Genomic DNA, 22,598 nt, shown 5'->3' on the forward strand with positions numbered 1-22,598 from the left:
AGTTTGTGCCTATGACGTTTTGAAGTGTCGTCTGCGTGTAGTTAAAAAATTGAAAGTAATTTCACCTTTTGAAAACTATGTACACAAAATAAAATTAATGTTTGAATAATCAAATATATAACGTTTTTGGCCAAACCATTTTCCAGCACTGGCATTTCGATAACTTGGATATCGACTAACTTTCTCCCATCCGAAATCAGCTGATCCGATTCAGGCTACTAGATTAAAAACTTCTGACGAAAATTTTGTTTTGAAGTTTTTGTTGAGTGTGCGTGGAATTCGATTGGGCTTGTATTGGCATTGGAAATCAACACCAGTCCAGAGGATACCGGGAATGCATGGAGAATAATACTAACTTGGCCACGCAAGGATTCCCGCAGCATCGATGAGTGTAGTGCCGCTCAGTCCCTGAGTCACCACGTTCTTAGCCTCTTTCGCCACGGCCATCGGCAATTCCATCAGGCCATCAGCACTTTCCCCGCCAAGACCTCCCCGCCTCTTGCAGATTGTACTTGATTGTACAAATTGCCGGAAAACAAAGATCCACTTCAGATTGCTCCCCTATTCTGCGGTGCACCGACTCCCTCCAATCGCTTCTTGCAAATCATCATGATGGAGGACGAACAGATTAATCTGCGCAATCAGTTGGCGAGGGGTAAGTCCATATTTCGAGAGAGTCTGCAAGATTGCAACTGTACAAATCAAAGTCCCATAACTGGTCCACAGCTTCTGAGATTCAAAGTGCATACATTGTCTTCAAATGACGGTTAAGGTTTTTCGACAAACATAATCAAAATGTTTAAGCTAAGCTTAGATTAAAAAGTAACCACATGATACTTATAAAAGGAAACCCGCCTCCAAAGCTCGAGTGATGCTTAATTGGCGGGATAAGCTATTCTTCTATTGGGGAAGCGTAGTTTTTCGTGGCTATTTTTAAAATTATACCAATAATTATACCAATAAAAGTAGCATTTAAATTTTTAACTATGTAAGGTTTTTTTTCTTTTGGAAACTCTATTTTTGGTTATAGTACTAGTATTTATTAAACAATACTTATATTGCCAACACAAGCGCAACTTTAGGTTGTTTTGTTTATTTAATTCATTTATTCATGAACGGGGTTTTTTCATTAAATGCAAAATTGCTAATTCAGCAAATATGTAATTATAATTTTCTGGTCTGCCATATCTATATATCTTCATTATGACTGTGATCTATTTACACAAAGTCATTATACTCCAATACCCTACTTATAATGCTACGCCAGATTTTATGGTTTGTAGGTACATAAATAAACATATGATAAGATTAACTTATAAATCACCAAACACACATAACTAATCTGGTTATAATCGAAATCAGTGTTTGCATATAGAGAACGGCTAGTAGTTTTCCCCAAAACATATGTACGAATGATTAGGAATTGACTTACTGTTTCAGCTCTCTCCATTCCTGGTCATTTTGCTTTTGGGAGGTTTCTCTGTTTGGAATTTGTACCATTTCGGACTTGTTATCAGGACTTATCACGTTTCTTGCGCCTGCGGAGAGAATGCTGAGCCACAAGGGCGGCCATGAATGGCCATCGATGATTGACTATGCACTGGCTGGCATTTTAGGAATTTTACCAAGTTACTTGGACGCACTACGTCGTCGAGGTAAATGCAAAAGCGGACGGACGGACGTAATACCGATCCACACAGACGTCGTAGGGTTCACACTGGGTCGTCGCTGCTCTGGCTGGGTTTTAAGTGTGTTTTCGTAATGATTAAGTTCGGTTCGGCTCGCCGATGTCCGCTCATTAATACGGGCCATGCATATGTGTGCCCATATGTACGAACCACTTGTATTGGCGTTCATCGCGTCTGGGGAGCTTATACATATGCGAAAGCCGCAGCGCAGTCGCCGCTCGCTGGCTTCGGTAAAGTAAAATTTCATTCAAACGCGTTTCACGTCTGTTTTCGAACGGTCAACAACGGATGGGATCGGATCGCGCGATCGCCACCGAGTGAGTGTTAGCTCTGAGCGATTTAGAAATCTATGAATTGAGCAAACCAGACATCCAATGGTCCAATCACCACTACAAATTTCCCCCCGCCTGTGATAAGTGCCCGCCGTCTCTGTGAACTTGTAAACCTCTGCTCTGTGTGTGTCAGCAAAAAAAAGCAAACAAAATGAAAGTCCCCACGCGCAACTCGAAATATTCATTCAATTTGAAAATATTCAAATTGCATAACGATAAGAAACCGACCAGTCCCAGTCCGCCAACCTCACCTGTGATCTCAGCGAAAAAAAACTCTTGGCGCGCTCCGTGGCGAACTGCACTGGGTTCCAAGAGCAAGTCCATTACAACGCCTTCGGATGCCCGAGATCCCATCGATTTGGAGGCGGAACCAGCGTTTTTTGAGCGGCCAAGGTGCGAGAGCTCCAGCTCCTCCTCCTCCTGCGTCTGCCACGATGAAGAGCTTCCCGCCATTCAGATTCCCCAAGGCGATGAGCTCATGTGTAAGTTGGTGGGAGATGTCTTCAAGTTTCGGCACTCGCCAATTCATCAATACTTCGAAATTCATTTCTACCATTCCTGTTAAATTTAAAGAGATTTTTTATTCTGCTGCAAAAACTTTTAAATATGTCCAAGGAAAACTCTTGGTTAATCTGGATAAATATTAAAATGTTTTGACATCCACTTATCTGATCAAGCTGAATCATTTAAATAACCTGGAATTTTTTCCAGGTACTCAGTCTGCAATTTCAAATATTAAAATTATAATGTATTACGATGTAAAATTTGTTTAGCAAAAATCTTTTTAAGTATCTTTTAAACTTTCCAAATTTATTGACAGTTTGCTAAAATTTTTATTAGTACTTAGGGTTTTAAAAGTATAATGAATATTTTTTGACCTTCAATACTGTTTCTATAAAAAATATATAAATATTAAATCTTGGAAAGTAAGCACCGTTCTAAGATTACACAACTCACATTAAATGTAATGCTTTCATCAAAGGATAGTTTGACGTAATAAGATAACGTTTAGATAGTCTCTATGTTCAATGATAACTTGAAGTGTTTTTTCGTAGGCGAAACTCCGCCATTATCGTCCATTGATCCCACAATTAGTCTGTATAAGTTTATACCCTTCTAATTTCAAAGAGTATCAGGTACATAATGTAAAGATAACACTGACCGCACTCTTGACTTCCTCTAGTTTTTACTGAAGATTTTTAAATGACTTCAAGTGTGTGTACAGAAATAGAGTACAAGTTAAATGGACTGATTAGATATATAGTACGTGGCAGGGGACCTCGCAAATTGCTAATCGACATGTGAAGATCGGGGCCAATTCGTCGGAAAACTACACCTGTCGTGTGTAATGGGTGGAGCCCGCTAAATGGTCAATTCCTTGGTCAAATCGGGCAATACCAGACCGCGATAAGCTGCGTGCTCCGTAAGGCAGATAAGAAAGGTGTATTTAACCGCCTGTGGCGCACATGCGTTCACTTCACATCGATTCGATACGATTCAATTCAATTGAATACCCCATTTTGCCAGTGTTCAGCTGTTTACGGCCAATATATTATCCGGCAGGCAGTCAGTCAGTTGGAGCCATCGACGTGTCGCGCTTGGTTGTGGCGTCCGGGTGAAATGTTTCCGGTTTAGGCAGTCTACATAGCACACAGGCGAACTGTGCTCGCCCATACAAACCGAAAAGTTATAGACACTCGCACTCGCACTCGGGCATTAATTTACACCGACGAACGAAAGTTCCGTGGCGGGAATTTTACTCGTACACCTCAGATACGCATTGCCCCTGGTTCATTGGGCTGGGCGAAGTCAAATAAAAAATATAAAACGCGTAACCAACGATTACACGACCGTGTTATGTGCAGTGGATTCTATACTCGAACGGAATAAATCAGCTCCAAGGGTTACATCATGCCGGAGGCGCTACACTTCACATCGATCTTTGATCTTATCATCCAGAGCGGTGCGTGCACTTCCAAAGTCCAATGCGGTTTAGTTTTTGGGGAAACCCTTCCCAAAGTGTTTGTTAAATAACAAACAAAGGGGAAAAGTTAACAGAAACAAACTGGTAAAGAGACAAAAATAGATTGGTTGATATTCTATTCTAATAATCACTGGATATTTCCATATGCAAATAGGTGGGGAAGAATAGCACACAAAAATAATATTATCATTCCTAAAAAGTGTTTTCTCTCCAAGCTCGTGTCTTAAAATATATTTATAGTATCTCTTATAATTAATTCATATTTGCTACGCACCTTTAAAGATACTTTTAGGCAATATCTACTGTATGTGATAAACATAAATTGTGAAGTACACGCGATTTAGCAACCTCTAGCATACCTGTATTGTGACATAGTTTGGCGCCGATTTGATCTTGACACCATGAACATGAACCGCTTTCAAACATTTCAGCGGCTTGGCGTTCGATTTCTTTCTGCTCTTGTAATGTTTTGAAACTTGTTGCTTTGCCCGCCATTGAATCTGTGTCAAAAACTTCCCGAACATGTTTGTCGCATTCGCTTCAGACAGGTTTGATATTACAAATCAATCAGATTCATTTGATAGTGTGTTGAAATCGTAAACAAATTTCCAGCACTGGAATTTTAGCTCCAATTTGACACTTAAATTTTAAGTAAAAAAAGAAATTAAAATTTTAGCTATGTGTCTTTTGTGATCTTAAATCCAAGGAGTTTGTGGTGCCGCCTTTTGTGCCCGAGATGCGCCTCCCGAAAAGATTAATCAGTTATTACTGTTATTGCTTTGATAATGCAGGTGTGTCGTGTTTTTATAAGGTTTAAAAACAATATACATATACAGTATATTATCAATTTTAATACTTAACTAATGGTTATATTTTTTACCATTTCAGCAATGCCATGGTTCGGCATGGATATTGGCGGAACCCTGACAAAGTTGGTCTATTTCGAGCCGAAGGACATAACGCCGGATGAGCAGGATCGCGAGGCTGGAATTTTAAGGAATATCCGGCGCTACTTAACCAAAAACTCGGCGTACGGCAAAACCGGACATCGAGATACGCATCTACAGGTGAGATGATGGGCCAACTATAGAAATCCATATTTGCTTGCCATCGTGGAATGTGGATGTTCGGTTTTGTAACAAAGCCCGCTGACGCAGGCCATTAGCATTCGGTATTATCAACTAAAATATTATCAATCCCAGCGATATTTGCACGTCCAGTCAACAAGTCATCTTGTGCGGGTCGGAATGGGTCGTCTGGTGATTTAATACGGGCTTTCGAGTGTGAGTGACTCTATTGTGACCTTCACTTTAGCGCAAACGCCTACACAGAAAACAAAATTACTAGTAAATTAATTAAATAGTTGCCTGATATTTTAATCTTATCAAAAAGAAGCGAATTTGATTATGATTTTAGCAGAATAGTTTAGATTCTTCGAAAAAGTTTGCGATTTGATTGATAACATTTCTTTGTTTTCCGTGTACCACGCGCCAATCTCACGCAAAAAAAGATTCCTTTGTTTACCTTTAAAGCCCAGTGATTCACTGTTAACGTAATTAGTTCGCTTTGTTTTAATTTCAATTAACGTTTAAATAGTAGCAAACAAAGCTACCCAAACGGATGTTGAAAAATAGGTTAATTGGCGCTTCAAAATTAAAAACAAGCATAACAACAGGGAAAATTTAAATCTTAGATCATGGTTTATAAATAATGTGTAATTTACTTTGTAAACAATCAACATTTTTCAAATTAAAAGAAATTTTACCGATTTATCATGATCTTATTAAATTGTATTTATTTTGCTGCTTAAATAGCAGAACACTTTTTTCAAGTATTTAATTCCAGTTCAGAATTAATCGCTAAGCTTGGGGTAAATGCCCTACCCAAAATAAATCCAAAACTGAGTCGAAAATACCCGACCTTTTCTATGGAACTATTTTGATTCTCATGCGCATTCGATTGCTTGGTAGTTTATTTTGCAAATTTCGTACAAATTACCCTTGTACTTAGACTTTGGATACTTTAAGTAAATGGCGATCGTAAATATATACGTTTTATAGCCTAGGAACAGTTTGGAAAGCGCTCGTGAAACGAACGTTGACTTTTGTACTTTACATTTTTATTTGGTAATGGTTTTTGGGGTTTAATTTGCATATTTATGAAGGTAATTTCACCGTAAGTCCGCAAATATTGAACTCCTAATGATCATGATATATGAATTCAAAAGAAAAAAGCTAAATTACTAAAATTAATATTTTATTTACAATTACTTATTTGTTTCCTTTTGTATTCTTTCAGATGGACAATGTCGAGATACGGAAGAGACGAGGCTCGCTGCATTTCATCCGCTTCCAGACGACCGACATGGGCAACTTCCTGTCGCTGGCCAAGCAAAAGGGCATGGCGGAACTGGTGACCACGGTCTGCGCCACCGGCGGCGGAGCCTTCAAGTTCGAGCAGGACTTCCGCGACCAAGTCAACATGAAGCTTGCCAAATTCGACGAACTGGACACGCTCATCAAGGGCATCCTCTTCGCCGACCTGCACAATCACACAGAGTGCTACTACTATGAAAACGCACGAGACATTCTGTAAGTGGAGTAAGTGCTGGCTACGAGGAGTTTCTAACGATTTTTATTTACCGAATATCTTGCAGAAAAAGCGAGAAGCGACAGTTCAACTTCTCGCAACCGTTTCCGTTCATCCTGGTGAATGTGGGCTCCGGAGTTTCCATACTGGCTGTCTACGGTCCCGACAACTACAAGCGCATTTCGGGCACAAGGTGAGTTCGGTTTGGCTTACTATTATCTCTTCGAATAACTACAATGCTCTCTATCTTCAGTTTGGGCGGCGGTACATTCCTCGGACTGTGTTGCCTACTCACCGGCTGCACATCCTTCGAAGAGGCTATCCAACTGGCCACCAAGGGCGACAATAGAAAGGTGGACAAGTTGGTTAAGGATATTTACGGCGGCGATTATAACCGCTTTGGTCTGCCCGGCGATTTGGTGGCGTCAAGGTAAAATGCGAAATACGGAAATGAAAGTTCAAACAACCAGTTTTCAATATGCTTTCTATCTACAGCTTTGGCCAGATGCATCTGAATGACAAACGTGGCTCAGTGTCACGTGAAGATTTGGCAAATGCCACGCTGGTCACCATAACAAACAATATTGGATCCATAGCAAGGATGTGTGCGCTGAATGAGAAGATCGATAGGGTAAGATTTGTATTTTATATGTGGCATATTTAATTATTTTATGAACGAAACTTTAATGTTAAAGCTTCGGTCAATGATTATCAATTTTAAAGCTTACAAATTTCTAACCTCTTTTATCAACTCCTTGTAGGTCGTCTTTGTGGGCAACTTCCTGCGAGTGAATCCCATTTCCATGAAGCTTCTGGCTTACGCAATGGAGTTCTGGTCCAACGGCACAATGAAGGGTCTCTTCCTGGAGCACGAGGGCTACTTTGGTGCGCTGGGCTGTCTGCTGCAATTCAACGGTGAGCTGGCAGCTGCCCTCAACGACGGAGTGGAGCATCCAGCCCACGCAGCGACGGACGCCAGCGAGTGCGTTGTCACTACGGATGCCGCAACGCATTCCCCCGACGAGCCACAAGGGAAGTCGCCAACGAGCACACACTCCACTAGATAGTCGCTGTAACCTCATGTTCCTCCCGAGGGTCATCGACGTGGCCCTATTCGATCGTAGTGCATGTACAGTAGACCTAAGATCTAAAAGGCAATGGCAATGGCTTTGATCCCTTCGCAGTTTATCTCGGTATTTATCGTAATCCTCTCTCGGCTTTAGTTTGTAACTTAATGACGACGCACAAATTGTAAATGCATGAAAATACTTTATGGATAAAAGTGCCTGCTAGCAAGCAACGAATTTTGGCCCAACAAAAAATGCCAAACCACAATTTATATCTTCATTTTACGCCCGCATAACGTATGTTACAATCATGCAGTTTCGGTAGCTCTTAGTTTCTTTTCTACAGTGATAAATGTTAGCTCTCGGAAAAAGTATTAAAAATACTTGAAAATGGAACCCCAATTGAAAGTCTCGCGCGCAACAAAACTTTTGAAGAGCATGTATTGCATACACCTAATGATATGCACGTGTCCTTTGACCATATTCATGCATACCTATAAGTTTTTACCTTAACGTTTGTGTACATGATTTAAGTGGATGTTTTAAAGTTTCTTTTTTAGAGAATAAGTTTGTGGTCATGTTATGATAGGCTCCAATTTGTCGGCAGGTCAATAAACTTGTTTAAATCAAACTTTTGAATTGCCTTTTAAACAAAAAAGGATTTCGGACATATATTTGAAGATATAACTTTCCGACTAACTTTGGTATAATGATTGATTATAAATAGTAGCCCATTTTTGTTTTTTTAAGTATAAAGTGTTTAAATTATCATTACGTGTCTAGAAATGTTTACTGGTTTAATGTTTGTTTTAAAACTTAAAGCCTAATATATTGGCAATTCTTACATTCTTTGTTTTCGTTCTACAATTTAATTTTTGTTTAACTAAAAATAGTACTCTTAGAGAATTTTTTTTAAACTATTTTGGAAAAAGGATAAAACTGCTTTTGCAATCATTCCGATAAGACGTCATATAATCTGTCTAGTTACCAGTATTTTTCATAATTTTCTTTTGACAAGTCCATTGATGTTGCTGTAGTCCCTTTGAATCCCACAATTGGCTTTGAAATCGAAGACTCGCAGGTTGTGGTCGGTGGCTACGAACATATATTGGCTATCACAGGCGAGGCTGTACACGGGTGAAAAGCCATTGTGCTGCCGCGTCCGTCCGGGAAAGTATAGTTGTACGTACTTCTGCATTCTTATATCGTAGAGGTTGACCCGTGCATGTCGGTTGGTGCCGACGAGCACTGCATAAAGTCCATCGTACTCCAAGCTGTAGAACGACGAGTCGAACGGATCTTCCCAGATCCCAACATCACGATCGATGCGGCGGTCAAACATCCGAAATGTCGTGTCGAAGTTGGCCGTGAAAATTACATGTTCATCTTTCATTTTCAGGTCGTAAATGGACATTGTGTTGGAGTTAAATACCAATTCCTCGCCACTGTTGAGTAGGACCAATTTTTTAAGAAGAGTTTGGTTATTAGTAAATGGATTCTCTATATAGTTATTTTACCTTTCAACATGAATCCCCCTCAGGGCCTGGCGACCCACGTCCGTATAGAGACCTCCATATAGCCACTGGCCATCTGAACTTAGTTCCATGGACTTAAAGGCATGCGGCCGATTCGCGACCATGTCGAAGTGCGTCAGTCCAAACTCCTCAGATCGCTGCCACAGTTTGCAGCAGTGATCGGTGCTGGTAGCGTACAAGTCATTGACAAAGTCCACGCAGTACAGATACTCGTTGGCGGGATGCATCCTTTGTTCCGTGATGCCTTCCGCGTCGTAGTGAAAGCATGATCCGCACACCCTTCCCGCGAAAATGGTGTCCCGCTTTTTAACAAAATCTGAGATGTCGCTGTGGGTTGACGTACTGATCTCCTCCTCGAATCTTCGGTGCAGTGCGTCACAGCTGGAACGGCGGTACTTTCGCAGGTAGCCCGCATGGGTAATATACAAATAGTTGGCCTCCAGACAGAGTTTCGTGGGGAACATCTGGACATGGTGGAAGTAGGGGCGCTCAAAATAGGTGCCACTAACCCAGTTTTTAGACACTTGGATCCGTTCATAGTTGGTCAGGCGGGTTCGGTTTCTGGATAAGAAAACAAGGAATATTAATTGGGGTTCAATTCCTGATGTTTATTACCTACCTCTGCTCGATTGTGGGATTATCCCGGTGGCCACAGAGGAGCAAATCCACGGACAACGGGGAGTAAATGTGAGTGTCTATAACTTCCTCCAGAAATCGGTTTGCCAGGCACAGGCACAAAAGATCTCCTTCCGAACAGTAGTCAAAAATCAGCAGAAGGCAATCGACGTTTAAATCTGTTAGCCGCAATGGGGTTTCGTGCATCTTTTGCTATATACTTGGTAATTTGAGGTTCGAGATCACATTCATATTGTTAAACCAAAAACGCTCCCATTGAGTATGACACAACGTCGATTGCTTTTGAAAAATCCGATAATTTTCTATCGACTTTAGCCCAATTTCTGTTTTATTTTCCAGCACTCAAAAATATTACCGTTAAATTCGAATTTGGTGGGACAACGACAAATCACAGTTCTCTCACAATTCTCTATGCAATGTGAAGTATGAATAATCTTCAATTTCAATCGAAATGGTTTTTCTATATATGTAAGTCCGTATAAATACGTGTGTCATTATTGCAAGTAACGTAACATAACCTGAAATTGTGAAATTTAACATATATATAGGGGCATATTTGTACAATTTCATCTAAATGAGAAAATCAATATAAAAATTTTATTAATTCGGTCATGTTTAAAATAGTTTTCCATTGCACTTTATCTACATATAATGTTTTTTTTTTTTCTAAATTTGTAGAGCCATAAACTGAAAACTTTAGGTTTTTATATATTCTTGAAAGAGGTTTTGTTTATTAAAAAAACTTGTCTAGTTATTGCCGGCCTAGAAGTGAGAAATAATGATTACCGGGGGTTTTTGATCCATAAAGCTTTTTAAACTTCGCTATCAGAGCTTTGCGGTTTCAATGATTACCCATTTCTCTCAGTTGTGCAAAGGGCAATCTAAGAAAATTCAATTCATGAAAAACAGGTAATTAATTTTTCATTTGTATTGCTTTTGAGGTTAACTTATCAAGGCTAGAACTCAGAGACACACTACGATATATGACAACTTTGAAAAGGTGTCAATATTCTTATCTTTACAAAATAGTTCCTATGACCCAGAAGGTTGAATTTAAAAAGATTTGCATCGATTGAAGTAAACCGACTGAAACAACGAAAAATAAATAGACAGGAACCGCACATTTTGGGGACAAAAGTCTGAAATAAAAAAAGAACGCATATATGTGCCATGCATACGACCACGTACTTATACAATTGCAACAATTTAAAGTTATTTAGAACACTGTTTCCGCAATTAGGCACGAAACTGGCGAGATTTTTGCGCTAAATACCTTACCTGAGCATTTGATTGACTTGAAATAGCGTACATACTGTCTGATCTGTCTACAAAGCTTCTCGTATCTTGCTAGCACTTTATTTACGGCCGTATATGTACTGCAAAATAGTGCATAAAAATGTACTTCTGGAGTAAGTCAGAAAAATTAAATAAAAGTTGTTTATAAAGCTAAGAATAATCAAAAAGGGAAACAAATTTTAATCATTATTAAAGACAATATTCATAACGATAAGACGGAAACAAAAAAAACAAAGAAGTATAAGAAAAAAATCTTAAGAATAGATTAGACAAAGAAAAGTTTTACGGCTATTTTTGGGTCAGGGAAAGTAGCGTAACTGTCACTGTTAAGGTCTACTTTATGGTTGCCAAAGCACTTAAAGTTTAAGAACCCTAAAAGTGAATTTGTAACTGGGCTTATCTAGTACACTTTTGTACTTTCCATTTAACATACTTTTTTCTGTATTATGACCCCTATTAGAAGATGGTTAGAAAGAATTAAAGGTGTCAAAAATCATCTGATTGGCCTAAAGAATCGTGACTTTTAGGTTAGTAAGGAAGGAGTGCAAAAATTTCTGGATCGTTCGTTCCGTTCTATAAGCCCCTTTAAATTCTTATCAAATAGCTCATGACAATAGGTTTTACCCTTTAAAGTCTTTTGTTATAAAAGATATCGAAGTTTTAGTACCTACATATCTTAAATTCCACAATTTTTTTTCATAGTAAATTTAAACAAATAATAATCATAAGTTTAGTAGGTATAAAAAACAAAATAAAAAGATTTAGTAACTTAATGGTTCGGATTATGAAAAAAAAGTATGACTATATAAGAATTTAGATGTTGAAATGAATATGAGCAATAAAATATAAAGGTGCAAACATATTCCAAGCCACTTAAAACGTGTAAAAACCATAAGTTCTGAAAGAAATTACTTCAAGAACGGGTAATTTCCAGTAGGTATTTTCCAGTCGTATCTAGAGCGATCGATTGGGTCTAGGAAAAGTTCATGCGTGGCACTGAGCTCCAAAAACTGATAGTCACAATCTGAAGGTGACGTAGTCGTCAGCAGTTTTCGCGTTTTGCGCAGTTCTCGTTCTCTGCTCGGCAATTTCATAATCTGAACAAAGTGCTTGGCCACAGGTAAAAATGCTCGAGAGCGCACACACGTATATGTACTATAGCCAAAAATCGGGCATACATGCGAAAGCTCCCGTCACGTCGGCACATCAGTTGACAGTCGTGGGACCACAGGTATTCACAATATTAGTTTATTGTTATTGTAGAGCAAAGTCACAAATATTTCCGTACCCAAAGTCACGTTCGCCTAACTGATAACTAGAAGTCACTTGGTAGCAATCAACTGGGGAATCTACAAAGTAATTAGGAATCTCACAGCTGAAAATTAATATTTAAATTTTCCACTCTCCGGACGCTCTAGGTGATTAACAATTTACAATAAGCGTTAAACTGCCTATTTATCACCTTCATAAAGAGAATAGATTAACTTAACAAGCAAATTAGAATGGGTGGGGTTTGTTTTGATATTTTTGCAAAAATATTTATCTCAATCTAATCGAATGTTGAATGTTTTATTAGTAAACAAAATGACGCATGAACTCTCGAAAAATCTTGTGATTCTCTGACTCATTGTTTTCATCTTGTGTAGCTTCCCTGTTCTGTGGAATTTCAATAGAACATAACAACAACTGATAACAACATATGTTGCTCCGACTAAATAAATAAATATATGATGAAATTCAACTAAAAGTAAAATAAGTTTAACTAAATTTCAGCGGAAATAATTTATCAAACAAAAATTCCCCCAAAGCCCAGAAAGAAAAAAATCACTACATTCATTCTTGGTGAGATCAAATTTCAATGTATTATGTTTTTTTTTCAGGATGTTCACTTACAAGATTTTAATAGTAGACAAAGCGTAATACAGAAGTATTAAATAATAAATAACAATTTGCATTCGTTGCATTTTTTAACATGGAAACTAATGTGTTTTAGAGCCCAAAAACAAATCAGGGCGACTGTCCTTTGATAAGATCAACAGTTTGCAAAAAAATTAAAATGTTAAATGTATTGTACATAGGTAGGTTTTTGCTTTTAGGAAGAATCAGTTGCAGAGAGGAGGCTGCGGAGCGGCGCGCGATTCTTGAACGGATCGGTGGCCGCAGCGCGATTGGAAGGCAGTGAGTTCTTGTGTGTGTGTGTGTGTGTGTGTGTCTTAAAAGAGTGTCTAAGCGAGGCTTTAAGTCTTTGTTGGCAGTACCACCTGCAGGAAGACGACGTGGAACGCAGTCGGTGTCGGCGCGCGCCATTGACATGGGGCCAGGATTTCCACAGTGTCTAATGACTGGATTTGTCCATTCCCGGCGGCTACTCACTCCGGCATTCAGCCGGAAAGTAGCCAACGCGCCAGCGTGTCCCAGAAAGCAACCCGTGGGTGACTCCACGAGGCCCAATCAGCCCATGTCCACGTCCGTATCGGGTTCGGGTTCCGTGGTCGAAAGTCCGTTGGCATTCTGGGCCATTTGGAGCGTGGTGCGTGTGTAGTCCAGTGGCTCCACACCAATGTCCTCGTACTCGTGCTTGCCACCCAACGGACAGAGTCCTTCCTCGTCCTCGTCGATCGCATCGGTGGCGGTGCCCTCGCCCTCCTCCTCCGCATCGCTCCAGTCCTCGGCCACCTCCACGTTAACGGGCAGGTACATGTGGAAGGGTCGCTGCTCCCGCAGCCATGGGCTCAAAAAGATATGGCTCGCTGTCATGCGTTCCGTGAAATCCTTTCGCAGCAGCGACAGCAGAAGCCATCGCACCGATTTGGAGAGTGTCATGGGTATCTGAACGTTTCCATGGCGGATCACGGTGATGAGGTTGCAGTTGGCCTTCTCGTAGAACGGGTATTGACCCACCAGCATGGTGTAGAGGATCACGCCCAGCGACCACATGTCCGCCGGTTTGCCCTTGTACGTCGGTTGGGGACACAAAAGTTCCGGAGCGGTGTACAATGGACATCCGATCTTGTCGCTCAGAGTGTCGTCCTCGCCGTCGAGGATCATTGAGCCTTCCAGTGATTCATACTGCAGTTTGGTTCTGTAATAAGAGAGAGCAAAAACATTCCAGTAAGTATAAGACACACTCTGTAGAAAGTATATGTATTGTATTCTTTATTTAAATTCATTTTGAAATTCCTATATTTTCTTATGTTTATTTACAAGTGTTTATTATTTTACGCAGCAGTAAGTTCTATTCATAGCCGTATCTTTTTTTAAAACATTATCGCATTTCTTTTTGTTTTTTGTTTATGATAAGTTTGTATTGTTTTGTTTACAAATCTATTTTTATTTATTAAATCCTACAATCTCTTAAAATAACTTAATTTGAAATGTAAGGCTTTTTCTCATTTATTTTATTTTAGTGTTTTAAATTAAATACGATTATATTTTTTCAACCTATTTACCCTAATATATTGAACATAAATTATTTCCAAAAACGTCAAACAGTTCTTGCCAATACCAATTTGCTAATCATTCGTCATTTATAACTTGGCATTGCCATTATTCTGATCGCAACTGTACCCGTGTACATCAGACCGAGCGTCGAGCTCTACATCATGTGCAATCCCTGGGCCTTGCATAACCCCTGATTTTGTGGGGCCATTAGCTAGCGCAATATCGAAGAGACTTGAATCGATCGGCCACGGCGTTTTCAGTTGGTATATTTGTCGTTGTCTTTGGCGTTGGCGTGTTTGTTGACAAGTCAAAAGGCGAATTGGCCGAGAGAGCGACAGCATTGTGAGTTTGGTTGAAATTGAGTTGAATCGGTGACGAAAGCGCAGCTTGCGACCCCCGACACCCATGAGCGAGTGCCTCCGCCCCTGCACTCCCCCCCGATCGCTCCTCCATTGGCCCACTCCATTGACATTGGCCCACATTTCGAATGCAAAAAGTACAAAAGTAACGAACAAAAAACAAAAAAAAAAAAAAAAGCCGAAACAAAAAACGCCTGCAAACACAGCGAATAGAGTCGAGTCGAAAGAGAGTCAGCTGTGAGCAAAGTGACGTATCGCAACTTGTTGCTGCAACGGCGCTTCTGCTGGGATCCGAATACTAAACTATAAGGGGTTTCGAGCCGAGAGATACACAAGCACACGGCAGCCGTGGTCTGGTATCCAAACATCCAAAGAGTCAAACACAAAGCAGGCCAAAAAAAACCTCGAGCTGACCCTGAACGAAAACAAGCTTTGAAAACGCGCCTCTCCTCGTCACAAATTACAGTGTACACTGTAGAAAAACCTATTACCTTCAACTTCATATCAACAGGTGGGAACTAATTATCCAAATCTACTTTGTTTACATACTTTACCAGGAGAAAATTTTGAAAGTATCTATATTTTGCAAAGCTGTTAAACTGTTTTCAAGAGAACTATTTTTGTTAAAGAAAATAGTTTTTTTTTGATAACCACGATAAATAATACTAGATCAGGGGCTACATTTTCATATATTAACTTCTTATCTCCACATCTGACATTAAATATTACATTTCTTAAACAGTTTTAAGATGAAGGTTATTTCTATTAAATACAACATATTTTTAAGATCAAGGCTTTCATAAATCAATAAAAATATAATAAAAAAATTTCTGTGCACCGAATACAAGTGGAGATGCAAAGTGGAGAATAGTTACAGCTGGTGACCTCGATGGGAGATATAGAGAGGCTTTAAAGAGCGACGATCTCTTCTCTCTTCGGCACAAATTAAACGTGCGATAGAGGTTAAATAAAATCAGAAACGAAATACGGAAAACCGGCGGCAGAAAAGTGCTCAAACACCTTGGAAGTATTTATGTACAGGCGAGACACACAAAATAAAAGTATGACCGCGGATTTACATGCATAAATACATGCGTTTGTATATAGCCACTGCCATTAATATACTATACTATATATATCAGTATAAATACGTTAAAAATACAGAAGATCAGAGTCAGGGCCAATCACCGCATGGTGACCTTAAAATTTCGGTTCGTTGTTTGGATGTGCGTGTGTGCGCCCCTTCGGATATGGGTATGGATATAAAAGATATGGATACACACGCCTATGTACACCCAGTACTTATCTATATAGCGTTTTTCGAATGGAAACGAGCGCCGCCAATAATCGCAGCGCATTTAAATCGCATTGAACACTTGTTGTTTATTTTTCGTCAAGGTGAGAGAGGTATGTAGATACATAGTAAAGATAGAGATCTATGGGCTTCTTCCTTCCGCCGTTTTTGCACTTGGCACAGAACGACGAAATGACGAAAAAATCAGCAGATATTTCGCTAATTGAAAAGCCACACTAAATCGAACAATTGTTCACGTCATTCCCTGCTGATGTCAGTAAAAAACGAAGATAAAAAGAACGGGAGACAGCGCGTTTTTCATACACTTGTATATATTTGCATATGCGAAAATACATTTCGCATTGAAGTGAGGAAAGGTAGGGCCAATATTTCATCAGCCAGTGTAATATGCATCATATCTCTTAGAAATCATGAAAACATTGTAATAGATGGCCTTTACCACCACCCCTGCACCAACATTGTAAGAGCCATGTTGAACAATTCTTGAAATGTGGCAATATTTCTAGCTTCCAAATAGTGTACTGAAAAACGGGTGGGCCAACAATTTTCGCCACCACTGTGGCCATTGGCCCTTGTGTGTATGTACACAGACACAGCTGCGGTCAACGTTATAAGCTTTTTGTTATCTACCTGAACTGTATAAAACGATTTATTAAGAATTAAATTTTTGTTACGCAGATATTTGTATGTATGCGTATTTTTCGGTCTAATAGAAAACAAAGGAGTTTAAAATAATAATTAAACAAGTGATCATACTTCAATTAAATAATTTTTTTTTAAGAATTTTAAAAACAGACTAATTCTCACCTATTGGGTTGTTTATCTGTACTTTTAAGATATTGGTTTAAGGAAATATACAAACAAGATAATCTATTATTTTTAGGAAATTTTCACACAAAATAACCTTTAGTTAAAATAAATAAAATATAGTAGCTAAAATATCCCCCGGGGCTGTGCATACAAACGTACGCTTTGCGCTCATGTGGTTTGTCAGTATAATTGTTTTTGTTGGCCTATTGGTGATTCGATTGCAACACTTGTTAAATGTTCAATGTTACCCACAACGACGGCGCCAACAAAAACAAAAGCAAAAACAACGACAACATTGCGGGCCAATAACAAGAGCAACAATTGTGGCACCACCAACACACGGCCACAAACAAGATCTCTCGCTCATAACGAGTTTCCATCGAATTGCAAAATAAACCGACTAGCCATATGCAATTGAGTTGGCACAAGGTATACGGAATATGGCATATGGTATATGGAGTTTTTTTTTGAAGGTGTCACCTGGACACTCAACTCACCTTGCCTCGTCGATGAAGTAGAACCGCTTGAGCTTGAGGTCCCTGAGGATAATCCCACTGCGGTGGCAAACCTGAACGGTTTGGCAGATCTGATGGAAGATGGCCCTGGCTTCCGTTTCGCACAGTCGCTTTTCGTGGCGGATGTAGGTGTGCAGATTCTCGTAGACCCCGGTAACACCGCCCGTGGAGTCCCTCTCCTGGGGAACGGGGGCAATGAGGATGTAGGTGCGGTCCTTAGACAGGGAAATTATATCGTGAACCGGTCGGATAAGCGAGTGTCCATAGATAGTGCTTTTGCGCAGCTCTTCGTCCTGTTGATGCAGTAGGTAATAGGCACGCTGGACCTTATGTAACGGTTCGTTAACAATTCTACACAGAAATTGCTCCCCGGTAAAGATATCCACACAACGCAAATTGGAGGCGGTGAGATCGACCAGGTGGCGATACGAGGCGGGTGTCTTGGCGGCTACGGCGGCGGATATGTGACTAGGTTGGGCGGTGATCAGATAACGCTTCTGGATCAACCTCACCGGCTGCTGGTCCGTGGGCTCCGCTGCAATGCCCAAAGCAAAAAGGTCACAGGCTCCGCCGGGCGTCAGTACCTTCTCCCTGATCGTTTGCAGCATCCTGGCATTGGCCAACTCCTTTTTGGGCGTAAATAAACCCAGTACAGTGTCCTCCTGGCTGGAACTCATGCTGCCTGTGGCACCGTTGCCACTAGAGGACGCAAATGTTGGCGAGGCTGGAGACGAATAGCTGCTGCTGACTATTTTGTTGGTTGACGCCGTCGTGGCTGTTCTGCTATTTTGACCGCTACTGTTATCCATGATTGCTTGTTTACCACTTTAACTTTATCACAGTTCTTGCTCTCGCGCTACGTCTTCTCCCTTGCTTCTTCTTTTTCGTACTATTCCTTTTGATACTTTTGTTATTCCTCTTTAGCTCGGCTGTACTTGGCTGTTAATTGTTTTGACATTTAGCGACGCGCCGTTTAGTATGCGATTAATTTCTCGATTTAAACTCTCGTTTAATTTTGAATGCTACTAGGTTAGCTTAGCCATGTGCAATGCGGTTACTCGCTGACGAAATGCGGCGATTTTAAAACAAATCGAACAACGCTGCTCACTGAATTCGCGAAACGAATCGAAACGACGAACGCGACCGTCTTCTCCGCAGTTTGAATTTCAAATGTGACCAAGCTGTCTCGCGTGGCTGGAAGAAGTACGACGCAAAGAGAATGAGAAACTATAACGCTCTCTCATGCTTCCTCTCTCTCTCTCACTCTTACTAGCTGATCTCTTTCCCTCTTGCTCGCTCTTGGCGGCAGTGAGAATGCCGTTGAACAAGAGGGAGAGAGAGCGAGCGAGGGCCAGAGCGACGTTTTTTTCCAAATGAAAATGGTTGGGGTGAAACAGAGAGCGAGAGCATCGTTATTTTTGAAAACATTGCGGTGAACGCTGAAATTCCTATATCCGACCAAGTTTGAAAATACGTCACTGTACAAACCCTATCTTTACAGCAACCCTTAAACTTTAACGATTTTACATAATAATCTGCGCACTGATAACACGTAGCAATAATTTAGTTAGAAGGGGGATAATAAACCTACATATTTTAAAATTTCTAGATCAAAATGAAATTTTGAAGTACAGTCAACTCAAACATTTATAGATTTAACAGGGTGCTGGGGGCCGACTTACCCGTATAATATCTTTTAAAACTCAAATACGTCTGAGAGTCTTACAATTTCGTGGCATTGGGAAAATCAGTTTGATATTTTCACTAGCTCTGATCAAACAATACGTTACAATTCTTTTTGAAATATGTAAGTTGTTTAGCCTGAAACTAACTTTATATGTATACATGTCTTGTGTTGGTTTTACTTTCGGTTGCGTATTCACTATCTATGAAATATTTAAAGATATTTCGGGTATCCGCTGCCTTAATGTTTCGGTTTCGTTGGTTTTTTATTAAATTAAAATATTACACATTTTTAAGAAAATACTTCGTGCCGTTTGATTTTGTACGACATGTTAAAAAGCCTGATCAATCCACTTTACCGAAAAGATAGCAAAGATTCAGTATCAGTATCTTTAAATCAGATATCCAAATCCAGGTCATGATGCCCAAAAAAAGCAATACTTCAAAAGGTACAAATTTGAATTGCTTTCTCCCATATCTTAAGTTTAAAAGTACGCTTAACTCCCATGTATCCAACCAATCGATCATGGATTTTCTTCCTGTGCGTGATCATTACTCATTTGTATGTATGAATGTGTATGTACCAATGTTTGTCCTCGCCGTGCAGACAATTTCATGATTTTTGCAGCTGTCCCAAAACGAGGATCACTGGGCTACGCAGGAATTACGACAAGGAAGGTGGTGATCAGAGATCTTCGAGGAGCAGGTAAGAACCACCGAGCGGCATTATGTCGCAGGTAGATTTCTATGTCAGCTGCACTATTCCACCCCTAAGATGCGATGCAGTTGCAGCTGGCGCAAGGTGATTTCCCACTAAAGACAAATGCGGTAAAAATACTAGCAGTTAAATTGGGAAATTGGAAAATATCCAAATTTTATATAGAATATATATTTGTGGACAATTTAAAAATAAGTAGGTTGGAAATTCATTTTATTAAGTTCGGCTTAAATATTAATTTACACAAGGAAAGAACATTTCAAGTGCTGTAATTATTAAGACTTTACAGCTAAATTCCTCTGTTGTTTAATTAATATATTTAAAGCTATCTTGTTAACCGCAGCTGTAAATACAGCTATGAATTTTGGGCATTGGTTTTATCAATGCTTTTTTCACTGATCTTTTCGATTCAACTTCTCATAATGTAACGCTCCTTTTGAAACGCAACGTCTGTTTCATCTTCTTCTTCTTCAGCCGAAGTAGCCGATAAACAGAGAAAATCGCGAACAGAACAAACAACACCAACCAAATGTCGTCTCTCTCTTTGATCGCCGTCCCTTTCTACATTTTGCATCTGTTCCTCAAAAGAAAGATTTAAACAAAAATTATACTGGTACCGTGACACCAATCTAACATAAAAAGGGGTTAAATTGAAAGGATGACAGTATCCCAAGTTATAATTAAATCCTATATTGTTTAAAACAAAAACGCCATTGTTTGTGTGCGACATACTTATTTGCATTCATTTATTGTTTCGCTCTGGTCACTGCACTTATTTATACGATTAAGTAGGCATGAACATTTTGATATGAAAATATACATACATATATAAAAAATATATGTACTGCATATGACATATGTACGTACATATAAATATAAAAATAATCAAGTACTACGTAGACATAGTAAATGGAAACCTCATTTTTTTCCAGTAAATCGCTCACGAGTTTCACCATGATCAGAAATAATGATTAATTTTATACTGCATGTTCCATGGGTAAGTTTTATTTCTTAAAATTTTGAAATGAAATCAAAGGACAAAAAAACTGGGGTGATTGAAGTTAGCCTTTAAATGAACTTCGTAAGTAAAATCAGACAAAACCTTAATTAAATCTATCAAATATTTATTTCTTTCTGAGTGTGCAGAACCGTTTACAAATTGGAATTAAAAAATTTGTACAAACCACTGTGCTAAGGGCCCCACAAAATACGTTACATTTTAAATTTCAATTCGAACACACTGAAACGTTAAACTGGCATTGGATCCAAAATCGAGTCGGTTATCTTATGAAAGCGGTTACTTTTTTTAAGAGTTGCGGAGAGCGAAATGGAGGCAGCAGCTTAAGCGTGCTTATTTTGTTTTTGTCTGAACGAACGAGTATTTTGTTGTTGCCAAGCTGGCTTGAAATCTAGATTTCTCCCCCCATCGTCGCAAAAACTGAATGCGTCATCGGCTGCGTCATCAATTCGGGATGACGACGCTTCGCGAATCCAATTCCAAATTCCCCTTCCTGATTCCCCAGTTAGTTGGGGCCCCGTCACAAAACGACATTCCCCAAACGACCGCACAAACTTGTGTGCATTTATCTTGAAGGCTTGCGGGCTGGAGTTTTATTTCATACACTCATTTCAAAGTTTCAGGTTCGCACGAAATTATGGAAGGTGAAGTTCTCGAACTGAGTGGTCTTTGGATGGGAAATGCATGATGCCTGGCCATGATATGACATTTTTGCAAAAAAGTAGATTAAACTGTTGCACGTGATAAGCACGTCGATTACACTTGCAGTGGAATTTCCTAAAATACAAATGTAAGTTACATGTACTTACTCAGATGTAAAAATTAAAATGCAAAAAATGTTTGGAGTTTGATTTAAATAACTGTAATCAATAAATAAGTTCTTTGTTACGTTAATTTCTTTTAATACTGAAATTTGTATTAAAATCATAAAGCCGTTAGTCTGTTTTTAAAATTGCCACGAAAGTCTTATCATATATTGTTAAAAAAGTAAAAATAAATCTGTCCTATCAAACGAATCCCCCAATCAATATTTATTTTTTGTTCAACCTGTGGAAGTTCAATGGTTTCTGGTCCTAATAAAATTTAGCGGATCGGTGTAAAAACAATTTACAAACGGTAAAGATACACTCTCACTCTTTCGAGCGTGCAGTAAACAACACAACAGGTTGTCGGCGGTGTTTGGAGAAAGTGCTTATTGCCAACAATAATATCAGGTGCAATGACCACATATATACTATAGACGGTGGTTGATGGTTGGTTCAAAACTGTATAAATTGTCATGGAAACGCGAAGCTCTGTAAACGACGAAACACTCGAAACTTGATCTGATTAAAACTGACGCTCTATTACGGGAATTTTCCTACTAAACGATTTACCACAAACCCGATAAAAAACAGACCATAAGCTTGTTTAACATTAGACAAGCTGCTTACTGTTAATAAAAACTATCAAAACTTTCTTTTCATTTCGAAGGGGAACATAGCCATGTAAAGTAAAATGTCATTGAACTTTGATTAAACTTCGTACATCTATGAGGTAAAGAAAAACATTTGAATGATTCTAAAATTAAATATTCTTTTTATTATTCAGCACTCAAGAAGTATTAAATTCC

The 22,598-nt window shown here is 39.3% G+C and overlaps 3 protein-coding genes across 7 annotated transcripts; 1 reads left to right on the plus strand and 2 right to left on the minus strand.

Annotated features, from left to right (window-relative positions):
• The first annotated feature begins 167 nt into the window (after positions 1–167).
• On the plus strand, positions 168–8,291 carry LOC108100341 (pantothenate kinase 3). 5 transcript variants are annotated; one of them, XM_017204165.2, is made up of 7 exons: positions 168–655; positions 4,893–5,071; positions 6,303–6,595; positions 6,661–6,786; positions 6,847–7,023; positions 7,089–7,224; positions 7,355–8,291. In XM_017204165.2, exons 1-7 carry the CDS (start codon positions 610–612, stop codon positions 7,658–7,660), a joined length of 1,263 nt encoding a protein of 420 aa, XP_017059654.1. In that variant the 5' UTR covers positions 168–609; the 3' UTR covers positions 7,661–8,291. The 5 variants fall into 5 exon arrangements, with proteins under 5 accessions (XP_017059654.1, XP_017059655.1, XP_017059650.1 ...); XM_017204161.2 differs by lacking the exon at positions 168–655 and adding an exon at positions 1,955–2,502; XM_017204164.2 differs by lacking the exon at positions 168–655 and adding an exon at positions 3,594–3,983.
• A 140-nt stretch (positions 8,292–8,431) lies between these two features.
• LOC108100344 (F-box/WD repeat-containing protein 4) lies at positions 8,432–10,160 on the minus strand. Its single transcript, XM_017204169.2, has 3 exons — positions 9,815–10,160; positions 9,178–9,756; positions 8,432–9,105 (listed from the first exon to the last, which is right to left on the minus strand). Exons 1-3 carry the CDS (start codon positions 10,015–10,017, stop codon positions 8,658–8,660), a joined length of 1,230 nt encoding a protein of 409 aa, XP_017059658.1. The 5' UTR covers positions 10,018–10,160; the 3' UTR covers positions 8,432–8,657.
• A 2,803-nt stretch (positions 10,161–12,963) lies between these two features.
• On the minus strand, positions 12,964–18,751 carry LOC108100610 (tribbles). Its single transcript, XM_017204599.1, has 2 exons — positions 17,550–18,751; positions 12,964–14,209 (listed from the first exon to the last, which is right to left on the minus strand). The coding sequence occupies exons 1-2, from the start codon at positions 18,374–18,376 to the stop codon at positions 13,579–13,581; spliced, it is 1,458 nt and encodes a 485-aa protein (XP_017060088.1). The 5' UTR covers positions 18,377–18,751; the 3' UTR covers positions 12,964–13,578.
• Positions 18,752–22,598: the final 3,847 nt, after the last annotated feature.

Source organism: Drosophila ficusphila, unplaced genomic scaffold (assembly GCF_018152265.1).
Source record: "Drosophila ficusphila isolate 14025-0441.05 unplaced genomic scaffold, ASM1815226v1 contig_286, whole genome shotgun sequence".
Lineage (NCBI taxonomy): Eukaryota > Metazoa > Arthropoda > Insecta > Diptera > Drosophilidae > Drosophila > Drosophila ficusphila.

What these genes read in the sequence shown, in the direction of transcription:
- LOC108100341 (XM_017204161.2), top strand. Translation starts at nt 2,172, where the DNA reads ATGAAAGTCCCCACGCGCAACTCGAAATATTCATTCAATTTGAAAATA. An exon ending in GAAAACGCACGAGACATTCT is followed by an intron (nt 6,596 to 6,660) that starts GTAAGTGGAGTA and finishes AATATCTTGCAG; the next exon opens with AAAAAGCGAGAAGCGACAGT. An exon ending in GGCGATTTGGTGGCGTCAAG is followed by an intron (nt 7,024 to 7,088) that starts GTAAAATGCGAA and finishes TTCTATCTACAG; the next exon opens with CTTTGGCCAGATGCATCTGA.
- LOC108100344 (XM_017204169.2), bottom strand. Translation starts at nt 10,017, where the DNA reads ATGCACGAAACCCCATTGCGGCTAACAGATTTAAACGTCGATTGCCTT. An exon ending in AATCCCACAATCGAGCAGAG is followed by an intron (nt 9,757 to 9,814) that starts GTAGGTAATAAA and finishes TTTCTTATCCAG; the next exon opens with AAACCGAACCCGCCTGACCA. An exon ending in AGGGGGATTCATGTTGAAAG is followed by an intron (nt 9,106 to 9,177) that starts GTAAAATAACTA and finishes CCTACTCAACAG; the next exon opens with TGGCGAGGAATTGGTATTTA.
- LOC108100610 (XM_017204599.1), bottom strand. Translation starts at nt 18,376, where the DNA reads ATGGATAACAGTAGCGGTCAAAATAGCAGAACAGCCACGACGGCGTCA. An exon ending in TACTTCATCGACGAGGCAAG is followed by an intron (nt 14,210 to 17,549) that starts GTGAGTTGAGTG and finishes CTCTTATTACAG; the next exon opens with AACCAAACTGCAGTATGAAT.